Genomic DNA, 16706 nt, shown 5'->3' on the forward strand with positions numbered 1-16706 from the left:
TTCCCGGTTGGCTTTATTTTAATGACTTTTCTGCTGCAAGTACGTTTCTTTCGCAACAGCTATGGTAGGAGAAAGAAGAAAACAAAACTCGATGAAACGTGAATCTCCCGAGGACTTTGACCTATTTCAACTGCCAGAAGGAAATGGAAGGAATATTCTTACCTTGATTCAATTCAGTAGATCTGCTGTCCGGTATATGTAGTGGAATAAATATACAAATATCACGCCCGGTGGTAGTGCTGTCATCCACGGTTACACGCGAATATCAAACGATCGCTATTGACATTGATCGACACCACGGTAAGCGTAAGTCTACATTGGTCTCTTTTCAGGAAAAATCAGCAAGAATTATTCATAGGTTGCCTGGGCGTATCCGATGCACTTCTTCAGTGGTCTAAGGATGCCCAATTCAGAATCCAATGGTTGAGAATGTTACTTAACGTTGGCTAACAATTTTCTCGGAATAGTATATAAACATGATTAGTGGGAAACCATCGATCAGAATGACCCTTCCCATAAAAAGATCGAAACAACATTTCTCATCTAAACATTTTTACTGCATAAATGGTGTTTTTCTTTCTTCTTTTCATGAGCTTAATGTCCGTAGAATGACAGATATTGTGGTAGGAGAAAACGGGAAATATCTGTAGGCATCCAATATTACAGTTATTGTAATAATTTAACCCTCTAATACCCAACCCCGCCTTTAGACGGGGTACACTTTGGAATTTTGTGTAATTTTTCGTAGCTCGGAAATCAAAATGATTTTATTTTTGGCTTACACCTTGACTCATTACACGCATATAAGAAAAGTTTTTTATGACTTTTGAAACTTTTTTGTATTTTTAGAAATTGTTTGAAAAATTGCATTCTTATATAACCCACAAATGCCTGGGCTTCATTTAACGTGTAATATAAAAAATCTTACCTTTTATATTTTTCTACGATTAACCTATCACAAACGAAGAGACTGGTGGTATTAAAATCATTTCAAACCTGTTTTTCCGTTAATTACACGGAAAATAAAATACGCTCCGAAAAAAAATTAAAAATTTAATATTTTTAAAAATACCGTAACAATTTAAATTTTATTATTGCCAAAAATCAACAACTAGAAAAGGCTTCAAGAAAAAATGAAAAAAGCTAGGGATGTTCAAAAATAAAAATTATAAAAATCAAAAACCAAAATTTAAAAATTTGTGAATAAAAATAAATAAATGCCCAAAACGTGTTAAGAACGATTTTAGATAACGAAAAATAATACTTAAATCGAAAATAAAAATTTGGGTATTAGAGGGTTAGGTATTTTAAAGTTTTGAATTAATTATAGTAAAGGCGTAATTCAGAAGTCAAACTCTGTGCTTTTAACGACTGTTCATTTATAAAATAAACACCTTGTGCATGCTATGTCTTTTTTAATTTATCCATGAAATCGCAATCAGCTATCCGTACACCGTTAGACAAATATCATACGATGTTGTGATAGTTAAAAACTACCAAAATAATTAAACTTTACACAAATAAGGTACAATATTTAGATACCAACATTAAGTTTGTTCATAAAAATGAGGTTTTTTGTTATGCGAAAAATAATGTTTAACTTTGAAGAACAGCTTCGCCTATGAAGTATTGGAATAAATATATTTAGTTCTTCAACCAAAAGCATTTTGTTAGTTCTTTTTTTTAATAACATCGTATAATAGTAGTTGAACGATACAAAGAAAACTGATTACGATTTCATTAATAAATGGAAAGATTTAGCATAACCAAGGTCCAGTTCATAAAAGGAACAGTCCTTAGATTAAGCAGCCTGACAAAAATACAGGTATGCTCTGTTTTTGTGACGTTCCAATTTTTTCAGCAAATTATTCCGTTTTTATCAACTTACAAAATAGTGATGTTTTTGAATTCTTATAATTTTAACTTATTTGAATTATTTTGAATCAATACACATTACTGTCTTATATTCAATCAATGTTTTCATTCTTTAACAGTCGAGAGTTGCCCTGGCCACGACTTATTGACAACTTGAGGTTGTGATTAGTTCAATTAATACTTTAGAGCAGGGATTGAATTTTAATAAAATTGAGGGTATCTCTAGCTTATTGCTCTCTGTTGCAATCACGATGCGCAGCACATCATGAATGTCTTCTTTTGATACAGTTCTGATTGGATCGGGGGATGAAATGATAAAACCCATCACATTTAGACCAAAATCGGAATAAGGACGCTGTAGTGAAGCTCAAAGTACTAAAATCGTTACCCAAGTTTGACAGATTACAGTACACTTTGCTCAGCAATCTAGATCAAGGTATCTTAAAGGAAGGTACATCAATTTAGGCAGTCAGTGGGTGCGGGGTGAAGTAATTTTCGGGGAAGGTGGACGTGACAGCTGGCGAGCTGGCTGCCTGGCTTGTTTGTGTCTAGGACAGGACGTGACAGTTCAACTAAGACTGCCCCGTTGTTTTTCAGTCGATTACCTTGACCATACAAAAGCCAGTGCTACCAATAACTTTTTTTGCAAATCTTGTGAACAAATTAAAACATCAAGGCACATAATTTCGTTGTTTCTTGCACGCTTCATTCATCTAATAGAAGACGCTAGTTCTTATTTAGAGAAATTTGACACAATTTCCATTATACATTTCTTAATCGAGTATTTTTATTTAATTTAGCAATGCTGAGCACATTTGGTAAACTTATCATTGAATGTAAATAGATTTAAAACAAAAAGATTTGATAACAAATTTTCAAACTTTTGGCGAAAACTCTATTTTATGAACTTGCAACACGGCCAGGATATAGCAACAAAATGCCCTGTTGCAATCCAACTTAACGATGTAATAGTAGGCCTTTGCCAAAACGAACAAATGGGAAGTGGTCGTATTAATTGGTAATTGGTTTCGTTTTTGTACTTTGACCTGGTTTGTGTACACTGTTTTAAACTACGGTTTCCACACGGAGAAAATAAAAAACCTTTACTTGAGTATTTTTTAATTTATTTTTGAGTTAATTTTCTCTTCCTGTTTTATCCACTCCTTCTTTTGTTGTTAGAAAGCGAACACTCTTAAAAATAATGGAAATTACTGTGGACGTAATTCATTATATGACTGGATGACACATGATGTGAATGATAAAACGACACAAAAATGTGTCCTTGAAGATATATTGAACAAAAAATGTAATTTTACACGTTAATGGACGCGAAAATGATGGCACTCTCTCTTCTTTTTGGCATTAACGTCCCCACTGGGACAGAGCCGCCTTCTCAGCTTAGTGTTCTTATTAGCACTTCCACAGTTATTAACTGAGAGCTTTCTTTGTCAAAGTTGCCATTTTCGCATTCGTATATGTATGTATTCTGAAAGATGTATTGAACGGAAAATGTAATTTTACATGATGAAGGACTTGAAAACAATGTCAAGATGATTGACATTTCCCAAATCAGACATCATCGTATTTAAAATGTGACAAAAAAATCACATCATTCAGCTCACTTCTTTTATGTGCATCCAGAAGACGTAAAATCACATGATTTTTTCGGAGTGTGAAATTAATGTGGACATAATTCATGTTATGACTGAATGACATATGATGTAAGTGATGGAACGACTCAAAAACGTGTGCTTGATGATGTATTGAACCAAAAAATGTGATTTTACATGTTTAAGGACACGAAAACGATGCCACTGTGAACGAAATTTCTCGAATCAGACGCTAATGTATTAAAAATTCAACACAAATTTACGTCATTTGGCTCGTTTCTTTTATGTGCATCCAAAAGACGTAAAATCGCATGATTTTTTGGGAGTGTGTATACCCAGGGAAGTCAAGGAAATTTCCTTTACGAAAAGATCCTGGACCGACCGGGAATTGAACCCAGACACCTTCAGCATGCCGTTGCTTTGTAGCCGCGGACTCTAAACACTCCGCTAAGGAAGGCCCAGGCCGATGGCACTATGATCGGCATTTCCCGAATCAGACGCTATGGTAGTTGAAATGTGACATTCATTCACGTCATTCGGCTGTGCATCCAAAGACGTAAAACAACCCAAAAACTGAACCTTTGTGCGTTACCTCAAATTTGAGTAAGTGGTATAATACTGAATGTTGAGTTATTTATTCTGCCGGTTGAGTGAAAACAACTTACCAGTAGGTATTTTTTCGCATGACTACAAATGAAAACAACTTCTACCCCATCAACTCAAAATTAGGTTAACGCACGAACCCCCCGAATTGAGTGGAATGAACTCACTTTTGAGTACTTCATTTTCTCCTTGTATGGTGTTGTTAGGGTTTGTTTATCGCAAAAAACGGCAGTTGAGTGAACATTTTCTCGCGGATTTGTAGGCCTTCCTGTTGTGGTTTCTTTTCCAATATAAACTACCCTTACACAAGTATAAAAAACTAGCTATGAATACTTTGCAGTTAAAATACGTGAATCATGGACGAAATTGGTAATGTGGAATGCAAACTAGATAATAGTTTTGCCTGGTAAGTGAACTATGTAGTAGAGAATAAATACTTACGATACGATGCCCTTTCAACCAAGACCAAAACAAAGTCGCCAGCTGTCACTTAATGTTCGAAAATGGCGGAATGAGCAACCTAACAGATTGATTTACCTCTCTTCAAGATACCTTGCTCTAGATTTTGCTCAAGTTCCTCACGATGAGGCAACGGGACGGAGCATGATCGAGTTAATTTTGTTTTCGATACAACTATTGATTCCGTCATAGTTTTGGCAAAAGAAATCATTACCTTTTTTTTCTTTTTTTTTAGTGAAACTCGACATTTCACGGGAGACAGAAAATAACATTAATTAGGTGTTTCGAAGGGAAAGGGAAGGGGTCTTACCTAGAGTCTAACAAAATTTAGCAATCTATGCAAAATTTTAAAATTTCCATACAATAAAATGGCATTGAGGAAGAGGGAATGGGCTACCTCGCACGTTCCCATCTCAAATTTGTTACAGCTAGTTCATTTGAACTTTTAACAAAAGAGTTCCTGACCAAAAAGCTTTATTTTGGGGATTCTTGTTGAGAAGTATGTATACTTTTGAATTTTTGATGAACCTATTCAATACCAGTTCTAATGAAAAAAATAGTTATTTAAGCAAAAAGTTGCATTGTGATGTTTTTTTCAGCACGAGTTGTACAATTATCCGAAATGGCTTGTCGAGTTGGATAAAAACAACAAGTGCTGAAAAAGTCGAGTTTTGGAACGAGTTGCATACAACATTTTTTGCAATTACGGTAAATACCGTTAAGTCAGTTCATTTTTAGGAGCACAATCATATCTCAAGAGAATTCACATGGCATCAATCCGTTAAAGTGAATATGAATCGAAGCCAAATTTCAAATTTTCAAGAGCACAAATCTGGAGAAACCAACATCGGTTTAAGTTGAAAACTTGATCGATTGGTCACCAGCTGGTGGTTACCAATCGATTAAGTTTTCAGCTCAAACGAGTATTTGGTTCTCCAGATTTGTGCTCTTGAAAATTTGAAGTTTGGCTTCGATTCATCTTCACCTTAAAGCGACTCGATATTTTTTTCAATCAGGTAGGCTGTGATACAGTATTATGACCATGGACATGATTGTAACATTTTTTTTGCAATTTATCATCGTAATAGGCCGATTTTTCTCACGCCATTTTGTCATGAAATGACCTGCTTTCCTGCATTGAAGTATGCAGTGCCGTTATAGTCATTATGCAACTGTTTTCAGTTACGTAATGGTTCATAAAGAAAAGCTTGTTCATTCAACTGTTTTGAGTCACGTAATTAATCATTACCCAATAATTTTCAAAACATGCAAAATAATGATGAACGCACTCCGATATGATTTCTGATACCATCAAGTGGTCTTCTACGAAATTGTAAGCTGCAGAGCTCGATTTTCACAGCACTCGTCGTAATTGGGTCCTAAAATTTTGAATGAATTCCCGTTTTTATTTGATAATACAAAAGAGCATGCTCTTGCAACCACTTTAGCATTTTTTTCAGTTCAAATAACCGCTATAACATATTTAAACTATGATTTAAAATAATAATTCCAAATATGAACCTTAACACTTTCGATCATGTTTGACATTCACTTTGTCAACAAAAATACCACAGGGGTTTTAGTTTTAACACAGGGGTTGTTACTATATCTGCATTTCGGAAGGAATACGGAGAACAAAATATACTCAAAATTTGAGTTTATATCAAGGGGTATGACAAAATCTCTAAAAAACATAAAAAAATGTTTTTCAACTTAAACTAACGAAAATCATTTATAGATTCAGTATACATGTGTTTCTGGCCTAAACTCAAGCGTTTGGTACTAAAATTGGGACAGGGCTTTAGGACCCTATTAACAAACTCAGCAAGCCTCGTTGGAAAAATTTGCGACTCGTGCTGTAAAAATCACCTCTCTGCGTAATAGTAGTTTACGAAACAAGTTGCAGAATGTTGATTTTTACAGCACGAGTCGTAAATTTATTCTACGAGGCTTGCCGAGTAGGATAATTACGACGAGTGCTGTAAAAATCGAGTTCTGTAACGAGTTACGTACAACATTTTTTGCAATTTCATAGAAGACCACTTGAGGGTATCAGAAATAATATCGGAATGCATTCACCATCATTTGACAATTTCTGAAAAACTGTTGTGTAATGATTCATTACGCAACTCCAAACAGTTGCGTAATGAATCATTACAGCACTGGTTTCAGACACGTAATGACTGTTCCCGCACTGCATACTTCAGTGCAGGAAAGTAGGCCGTTTCGTGAAAAAACCCCTCTGCCGAAGTGAATCAAAAGTGCCAAGAATAGGATTCGGTTCCTTATGACGTCGCATGAAATAATCTTCTGTGTTGTGCAGTTAATTCTTATGTGTCAATCTTCCTACACATACCGTGTAGGCAGATATAAAAATTTACCACTTGAGATATAAAAATTTACCGATCTATGGAGGACGGACCTAGTGTTGTGGATAGAACACACGCCGAGGACCTGGGATCGAATCCCATCCCCGAGATAGTCACTTATGACATACAAAGTTATAGTGACGACTTCCTTCGGAAGGGAAATGAAGCCGTTGTCCCGAGATAAACTAGTACTGGGCTGAAAATATCGTAAATAAAGATAGAAAAAAAGTGAAGATTTCAACCAGATCGTTGAAGTTTCAAAAGCATTCACCACATAGTTATTATTCTCGATGTCTAAATGATTTTCGAAGGAAACTCGTAGTTTGAAAATATTGATATATGTAACTTTTGTTTGACAAATTGAAATCTTTTCATTGGGCTTGTACATATATTTGTATCGTATGTATCGAGTAATTGATATGGCAAATTAACGTGTTTTAAGTTACCTATAACAGGAGAGTTTGTATAATTTGCTTCTGTTCAATTCAACTTGAGAAAAAAAAACAGATTTTTACCATGAAAAGTTTTTAAAAATACACTATATTATTCCTTTTTATACTAGAAAGACGTTGTTCGCTTTTTTCTGATAAGTTTGACAAAAGTAAGCTAGGAGTGTAAGAAAGTTGAAGAAAAAATGTAATTTAGGAATATAATAACATACTCAAATTCACATAACCAGTGTGCTAATACATGATCATAAAAAAGAGTAAACATTACCGGAATTTGTAATTTCAGTAGGTATCAGAAATAGTTTATTGAACGGTTCAGCTATTGAGATTTTGGGTAAAATTTATCGGAATCCGTAAAATGAGGTAAGTGTTGCTCTGACAATGATATCGTCAGAGCATCTAATTTTAAATATAAAAAAAATAGTTTATTTATAAATCTCTCTGAATTTGTAATAGATAACCATTTAAAAATCAACAACAACCACAAATAACAATTTCAAAATCAATAACGGTGCCGGCAATGTCCATACGATCAATGTTGAAGGGAACCGAATATACCTCTGCATCTTCACAGTTGTCATGGTAGAGACATTATGTTAGTGGGATAAGGCTTGCATGCCAAAAGGGGGCGACCCTGGTGATCCTCCCACAGAACATGCAACTGAACCGAAGGATCAAACACTCGGCATGTTAGTTTTCTTAGAAGTCAAATTTAACAGAAACAAGAAAATATGTATTTATCATTGCATTACCTAGCCTGGATCCCCCACTGCTCCGCTGCGATCCATCCGTCCGATCAAAGCTACTGGAAGAAACTTTGGCCATCTCCGACGAGCTGATCACCAAACAGGTCGCCGGATTGACCAACGTCATCGGCGCCGAAGTGCTGGTCACCACTATCGTACTGGAGATGGGATCCTGCCCAACTGCTATGGCCAACTGTGGCGGCGGTAAAGGAGGCGCCAAACTCACTTTACGCTGTCCAGGACTCGGAGGAGTTTCCCGCGAGCTCGATTCGACCGATTCGTCGTGATCACTCAACCCACTTTGCGTATTGGAATCCTCGGGGGTGTCAAAAAAGTGTAAGTTAAACTCCGAACCGGCGTCGAAACTCATATCCGCGAGACCTTCGTCTAGTTTCACTAGGCTTGAGCTGAGCCCATCGGTGGGAGAATCAAGCTGGTAGACATCCATTTCTTCTTGAGCGGAATTCTTCGCGGAAGCACTTGTGTCGTGTTACTTCGTAACTGACGGGGACTTATATCTCTATGAACTAAATGCACAAACATCACCAATACGATAAATTTGACAAACTATGCGGCACGATCATGGCACTTAATTATCTTGAAATTCTTCTAGGAGGTTTCGCACACAATAAATCACATAATGATTTTGTAATTTGTATCACTGCCAGGATCACTGTTAGACCCCAAATCCCACAACCAGTAAACCGAATTCGCGCGCGCTCGAACGAGATCGCCACCGCGAGGACTAAACCGACTTCCGACGACCGCCGATCCAGCTGTACCGGGACCAGGTATCCATTCTAGCCAGAATCTTGCCGCAGACTGAAAGCCCATAGAAAGCAAAATAAACATCGAACTTAATCCAGTCCATTTGACCGGCGGCCGCTGCCCTGTTGCTGCTGCTGCTGCTGGTGTTCTTCAGCTCTCTTCTTCTACACACGCGACCGGGCTTTTGTATAGGTTGTATAGGGTTGAACAGGAATACCTGGATGACGACGCAGAAGAGCATCACCACCACACCACTGCACAGTGTACTATTTTGGGGGAAAGGTCGTACGCAATTTAGCCGCAGTCGAATGGCTCACGAAAAATATGCTATTTTGAGCAAAAATGTATGAGGAATCAAGCTATGCTCGCTTCTTTCCTATAAAACATCAAACAGTGTCCCTCCGAGCGATATCCCCTATTTTTTTTTTCTAAAAAAATAATATAAAAGTTTAAAAAATATTTCTAACTTTTGAAGAACAGTCCAAATAATCATTTGATGCTTATACTGATTTATGTAGAGCTCAAACTGTGTCTAATTTTGCCTATTATTTCCTGCTTATAAATGACTACACCAATTAAATGTTGTGAAAAGTATGCAGTATTACAAAAGTTAGTTCTAGAAGTGTTTTGATGTCAACATTTTCAACTATCCCCTATACACCCGATTCTGTTTTTGTACGGATTTTTTTACACGGCCGGCAAAAAAAGGTTTCAAACATTTTTTTCCGCTAAAACCTTATTTTTGCATGGAACGTCGAGAAATGGTGTTAGGGGGAGATCCCCCAGTACCGGAAACTTAAGCCACTAAATTCATAATTCGAAAAATATTGATTTAATGGGCTCGTGTTACCCATTTATGATAAATATCATCATTTTTATAGTGTACAAAAATAAATTTGAAAATATAAATATGAATTTTGACATTGCATTTTGATGATGTATTTTAGTATCAAATTGTTCGATCTTGAAAGGTGGCACCCAATACCGGACAAGATCTGGAAATGCCTCGAATTCTGTAAATTTGAACATCATTGAATGTGTACACTATAGAAATACCAATTCAATGCATTTGCAACATTTACAAGAATAATTTGAGTTTTTCTTAGTTTGCAATATGCCTATCAAAAACCTCTTTCATATATGATGAAAAATAGCACATTTTACGATGTTGTTCTGAATGTTCATTCTTCTTAAATTTATTGCATGTTTGATACCATGATCAACGGAAACCATGAAAAATGAAAGTATTTTAAGACACTGATGCAATAATTACAAAGCTATCATATAACAAATCAAGCTGTCCGAAACTGAGGGACAGGAGGTGCTTAACCAAAATTGTAATTTGTACATATTTACTTCAATTATGGTACAAAACACAATCATACTATCAAGTTAGGGTTATGTTCGATCATGTTTGCGGGATCCAAAGTATTTTTTCATATTCAAAATAATTACTAAATAGGCTCAAAATTAAGAAGATACGTCAATTTTTTAAAGATTTTCAAACTTTTCTACTTTTTAATAAAGGCATAAATATTTCAAGGATGTGTTATTCTACGCAAACATTAGTCTACATAAGAGCTTTCTTTTCTACTAATACACCATCTTGATTGGACCATGATTTCTCAATGTTTCGACTTTGTCCGGTATTGGGTGCTGTCCGGCACTGGGGGATCTTCCCCTACTTTGTTTGCACGGTTTTTGAAATTTTGAACTGAAAACTTTTTTTACACGGTACGCATCCCCCGTGCAAAAACATAAACAGATGTTCCAAAAAAATACGCGACTAGGGTTGTCATGTCTATTACGGCCTAAACCAGCCGACGGTGTTTTGACAAAAAAAAAAAAACCTGAAGTTCATAGACACAAAGGTCAATTTGAACAAATTGAGATGTGAAATTGTGAAAAATAATGGAATCGTCCTAGTGGGCTTCGATCCCAAGACTCCCAATTAGACTGGCTCAGCTTAGTATGGGAGAAAATTAAAGTTGTATAATTCCACGGGGATGCCCCCGGGAATATGCTTTGGTCGATTACCTATTATCCTTCAATATATTCAAAAAAAAAAAAAAAAACATAAATGTTAAGCCAAAATCTCCAAAATTCTTCTCGAGCTAGTTTTTAAAAATTATTGGAATTAAAAGTGCGCTTCACGTTTTTTTAGCTGTAGAGTACAGCGCAATTCAAAGAGTTTATTTAAATTAGGACTTTAAAATTTAAACATATTTGCAATGCTATCAGAAGTTTGAAGTTTAAGGATTTTTTCTGTTAATAGTCAGTATTATTAAGATTTTTTTTTATTTTTAAAAGGCCTAGAGTAGTCTTTAAATACCATCCAAAGAATATAAATACTATATTTTTTATGAAAGCTTGCGGCGACGGGAGAAAATCTGAAAACTTGTGCTTAATTAATTCAAACGGTTATAAAAATACAATTGTGCTAAATTCTTGCGGACGGAATAACCTGAAATAGCTCTTAATCAATTTCAAAAGGATGTTAAAAATGTAATCAGTTCGTTTAATCTCTGGAAACTTTTGATGTTGGGATAATGATGAATGCCAGAAGTTTTCTTGGATATGAGGTACCGTGAATTCGGGGTGAAATTGATCAGTAGGGTGGAATAGATCACGGTGTCATGCGATTTTAAATCTCATTAATAGTACACCAAAATCAATGCAACGTATAGTAAACGAACGTTGTGTGTCTCAAATATTAAAAATATTGTAAAATTACAGAATCATGTTTGATGTGATATTGATACACATTCATAAACTTCTAGTTCTAAACAAGGATTTGGACATGGTGTCAGCCTGAAAATAAGTGAGGATGCTTAACGTATATCCCTAAAATAGATTTTACAATCGAAACTCATATCAATTTGCTCGTTTTGTTGAAATAATTGAATATTTGTTGCGTGTTAGGAAAATTCTTTGGAAATTGCCTACATTTAGGCGTTTTCCGCACTATTCTTGAAATTTAATTCATCACGTTTGTTAGAAAATTTCGGAATATGAACCATTCATCGTCGTACTTGTTTTCCAGCATTTAGTTGTATGATATTGAAAACCTTTCAGAAAGAGTGCCAGAAAAACCGTGAAAAATGATCAATTTCACCCGAAATTACGGTGTCCTGAGAAGAAGAGGAAGTGGAATTTCGATGAAAATAGCATCATTTCCCATACAATTAAAAAAAAGTGTTTGTCTTCTAACCTTTATTCTTTTTGAATAAATAAGGAATAAGAGATAAGTGAAAAGATGCAATGTTCTATATGAGTAGGTTGAAACTGCTTTGGAGTAAATGACTGAAGTTTTCAACAATTTTTCACTCCATACAAATTATACAGATGCTAGAAAACGAGCCTATCTTGTACGAATTATGCCACTTTTCCCGTTAGACAGAAAAATCACCTAAAATACTTTTGGAATATGTCACTTACATCCCTTTAAATTTCAAAATTAAAATTTGAATTTTGTATTAAGGGGCCCCCTTTCTGAAATCTTACCCGGGCCCCCCCGAAGCCCAAATCCGGCACTGCCTATGACGCTGGGCGAGCTGGGGCACAAGGCGCATGCATATATGTGATTGTACGGGAAGCTGATTCAGCCTAACTTTCAATAACTGAAAAGTTAATGAAAACGAGCTCAAATCCAGATACAACCTTCTGCAATTATGTTAATTATGGTATCAACTAGTGTATTTGCCATTCTGGGCTCAATTGAACGCGACCAACTAATATACGGAACGAAACAGTGACATTGGGTCAATTCTCTATAAATTTGAAACGAATATCCCATACAAACTACAAACTGAATGCGCCAGCTGGTGGAGCAACCAATCGAGTTGAAATTTTGTGAGAGCTTTTTTCTTACCCTAAGGTTCATATCTAGGGGGTGCCCCGTTGAGTTTTACAACACTTTTGTTTTAGGGCCAGTCTACTCCAAATACGATAGACTGGGCGCGTTAACCAACTACGCCACAGAACGGGTAACGATTCTGCAGCGCAATCGGCCAACCTGAAACCAAAGTCTGCCACGACCCCATATTCTCCTTCACAACCCTCCATCTTCTTCGGCTCTCTTAGATGCCCAATTCGACTCTCCTAACCGTGCATACGAACAACACAAAGATTTACAAATGCTGAAATGACAACTTTGGCAAAGAGAGCTCTCAGTTAATAACTGTGGAAATCTTCATAAGACCTCTAAGTTGAGAAGCCAGGCCCTGTCCCAGAAATGACGTAATGCCAAGAAGAAGAAGATGAGTAAAATATGATAACACATGCTTTCGTCCTGACAGCTGAAGAAATGTTGCATTTAGCTATTTATTCAACAAATGGTTCGTCACTTCAAGTGTCGTCATTATTTTCTTCTACTTGGAAATTTTCCATTTTCTACTTTATCAATTGAAAATATTATGTTTATAACCATTGATATGTGTGGTTGTGTAGCTAAGCTAGTGTCAAGCCCGTTTAGTGGAAAACTCTTCATAAGTCTCTATATACCCACTATCTCTTTTATATCTTCAATTTTATAGAATCTACCACGACAGAAGAGTAGGTTTTGACATAAAAGCTTTGTGAAATGCAAGAATATGTTGGATAAACTTTTTCCATTATGGAACTGGCTATACAAGTACCTTGTTCACTATCCCCTGTAAATCTCCTGTAACTCTTGCCAAAATGAATCATAAGTACCGGAAAGAAATACATCTCCCTACCTAGGAACTTTAGAACAAAAACTTCGTCCTGCAGTGTCAAGAGTTCTACAGGTGAAGATTTTCTCCATGTAACACCCAAACGATTGCATTTAAAATCCGAGAAGGTCCCGCTAAACAAAAATACATGGATACATACATGATAGGAAGTCCATCCTAAGAGCCAATTATTGTGAAGAATTCTTTATAAATTACTCCGAAAATCTTATCAGATATCTAATATTAATCTTCGCAGAAGTCACTTTGTCGTATATCAGTCAACAATATTACAAAAAAAAATCACTTTTTTACCTCTTCACAGGTTTATTTTTGCGAGGGAGCGAAAAAATACCTAGCAGAGAGGCAACGAAAACTGAGCGAGGAATATGTGATACAAAACACAACGGAGAAAAATTCCATCAAAAATAACTCCGCGAGGCCTGTTTCGATCCAATGGGTCACTCAAATGTTCTTTTAACATTTCATCCGTCACGCTGTTGTATTTTGTACAACAGTGTCGAAAAAAAAACTCTCTTTTCGTTCACAACTGCAGCGTGGTGGTTCTGACGGTGGCAAACCGCGCGATGACTGGAAGGTTAAAGTGGCGGTAAGGGTAAGCTTAGAAGCAAGAGAGAAAGAGTACCAGACAAAAAAATCGCATTTCGATGCACTTTCACTCGAACCGTTTGAGCATTCTAAAAACACGAGAGTTCAATTTTCGATCCTCGGAAAAATCTCATTTTTGCATAGCAGAGGAGTTTCTGTCAAGCCTGCCTCTCAACATAAAAAAACATCATGAAGTTGTGACTTTTTAGGTATTTTTAAAGGGAATGAAAATAATGTATTTCAGATTCACTTCAATCAAACCCCTGTACTTTCGAATAGGCAACATCAATTTTGGATTGGTCCTTGTTCCAACCACTGCTAGAAACGGATTGTTCGTTCTTGTTTAAATTTTATACACCAAAGTTTATGTAGCTACCGGAAAAATAAACATTACATTTACTTGCAATTGGATCAAATGAACATTGATGGAATTGATGTGAAGTTTTTTGAAAAAAATACACGTCTTCTCGGTGAGAATCGAACTCACGACTCCCTGATCTCTAGTTAGGGCGCGTTACCCCTACGCCACGAGAGGACTCATGAACGCAGAAGTTAACCTGAATTCCATTTCAGCTCAATAATCACGTGGTCCTTTTTCGCAAAGTTTACCTCTTTCGGAAGAATTAGATGCCCATCCAAACTCAACGCTTTGTATTTATATCAAATGCCTAGCCCGAGAGCGCATTATTTTTTAGGTATTGAAATAACACACCACACTCGCCAACGACTGTGCTGGCTAAGATTTCTATTGTGTGGGCTTCCAATGGGTCGCGACGTTCTCAAACGACCGGTTACGGAACATGAGTCCGTTGCTCGATAAATACATGTTTTTAATTATGATTCGTGGTTTACGGCTAACCAGCAAAACTTCACATCAATTTGTCCGTTTAATCCTCAACACTGAAAAATGAAATTCATTGCTTTTTTGCGAATATGTCGACAAAAAAATGTATTTTTATCTTAGTTTGAAATTCTTTATTGCTTATTTATATCCAATTGTTGCCAGTTTCGAATTATTTTATTGGCTGTTTTGGATAAAATAGTAATATTTATACTTATGGTCATTCATCAATTTTCAGACATTTCAACAAATTGCACAAAGAATTGTAAGCTTTCAATTTGTGCAACACGATATACTTATCTGTTTTTCATGTATTGGGAACAGTGGACTAGCAAAGCAAGCAACATTTGGTGTTCATAATGATTTTCCTGTCAAACTACCATTATTTATTAAGTTATTTCAGATATTTGATATGACTTGAAATTGGTGAATATAACTATGCCTCATAGTTATTGTTAATTGAGTTGACAAATGTCAAACGTCTAGATTCAACTATGTTTAAGTTGACTCAATAGAGTAAGGTGGGGCAAAAGTTCGACCTTAGTGGTATAATCAAAGTTTCCAGGAAAACAATAGCAATTGAAACAAAACAAATACCATACAGAGAACCTTCAACATATTGGCTATAAATTTGCTGAACAAACTTGTGTTAAAATATAACCCACAGTTTCAAAATTAATTGTTTTAAACGAACTTATGCCCACCCGGTTAAAACACAAAATATCGATACTTTTACGACCGGCATACTTCCCAAGTATCATTGGTAGCTGAATATCAACTTATTCAGCTGAAATTCTGTTAATACAGCCTCTTTATAACTGAATAAATTGTTATTCAGCTACCAATGTCACCTGGGTTACCAGCCGTAATCTCATGTTTTCCGAAAATACACTCTACATTTTTATCAAAAATTGCTCAAAACAGGGTTGATTGTAACATACCCAAATATAGCAGTTTTTCGCAAAACTAGGTGGGAATGTAAAATTTTTCATTTGACATTTTTTGCACGATCAGGCAAATTTTGCTTAATTTGAAGATACGGCCTGTTCATTTAAGAAAGTGGACACGTGTTTTTTACAGTAAACTGTTTATTTTCGAACAAATTCATGAGTTTACCTAAAATACATGGAAATCAACGTAATTTCGACCAAATTCACATACATTTGAACATTTATTGAGCATTGCTGGAGAATGCTCTTACTTTTCTCATTATACCTCCCATAAGGTTCTGCACAACTTTTTTCGGAACTTTTCGTTGTGCTGCTGTTCGTTGTGACCACATTTTCTTGAAAAAATCGATGGAGCTTCCACCCTTTTAAGATGTCGTTTGATTTTTGCCCAATATGTTGCAATGGGGCGTAGTTCTGAGCAATTTGATGGATTCGATCATTTTTCTACAAATTCGACTTTTTCCTTCTTGAGAATCTCCAAAGTAGCTGAAGCATAGTGAGCCGATGCTAAGTCTGGCAAAAACAATGGAGGCATGGTATGCTTTCAGTAGATGGGCAGAAGCAATTTTTTAATGCATTGAGTTCTGTAATTTTCGCTGTTGATTGAACCCGTCGTGAAATATGTAGTATTTTCATACTGCAGGAGCAAATTGCTTGCCATAACAAATCATTTTTCCCAAATTTTTCTGTTGGGATGTATCGTACGTCGTCAGGAATATCTGTTTTGGCCAAAGCG

At 35.9% G+C, this 16706-nt stretch overlaps 1 protein-coding gene across 2 annotated transcripts in view; it reads right to left on the reverse strand.

The window, feature by feature from the left end:
• The window catches only part of LOC5575138 (ecdysone-induced protein 78C), a 132324-nt gene that overhangs the window by 83443 nt on the left and 32175 nt on the right, over window positions 1-16706 (reverse strand). The window contains exon 1 of one of the 2 annotated variants that reach the window (XM_021842220.1): window positions 8118-9067. The exons of the other annotated variant lie outside the window; for it this stretch is intronic. Within the exon in view, the coding sequence (XP_021697912.1) occupies window positions 8118-8559 (442 nt within the window). The 5' untranslated portion in view covers window positions 8560-9067. Of the gene's footprint in view, window positions 1-8117; window positions 9068-16706 lie in introns of those variants that run through there. 2 annotated transcript variants of the gene reach the window in all.

This window comes from Aedes aegypti, chromosome 2 (assembly GCF_002204515.2).
Source record: "Aedes aegypti strain LVP_AGWG chromosome 2, AaegL5.0 Primary Assembly, whole genome shotgun sequence".
Taxonomy (NCBI): Eukaryota; Metazoa; Arthropoda; class Insecta; order Diptera; family Culicidae; genus Aedes; species Aedes aegypti.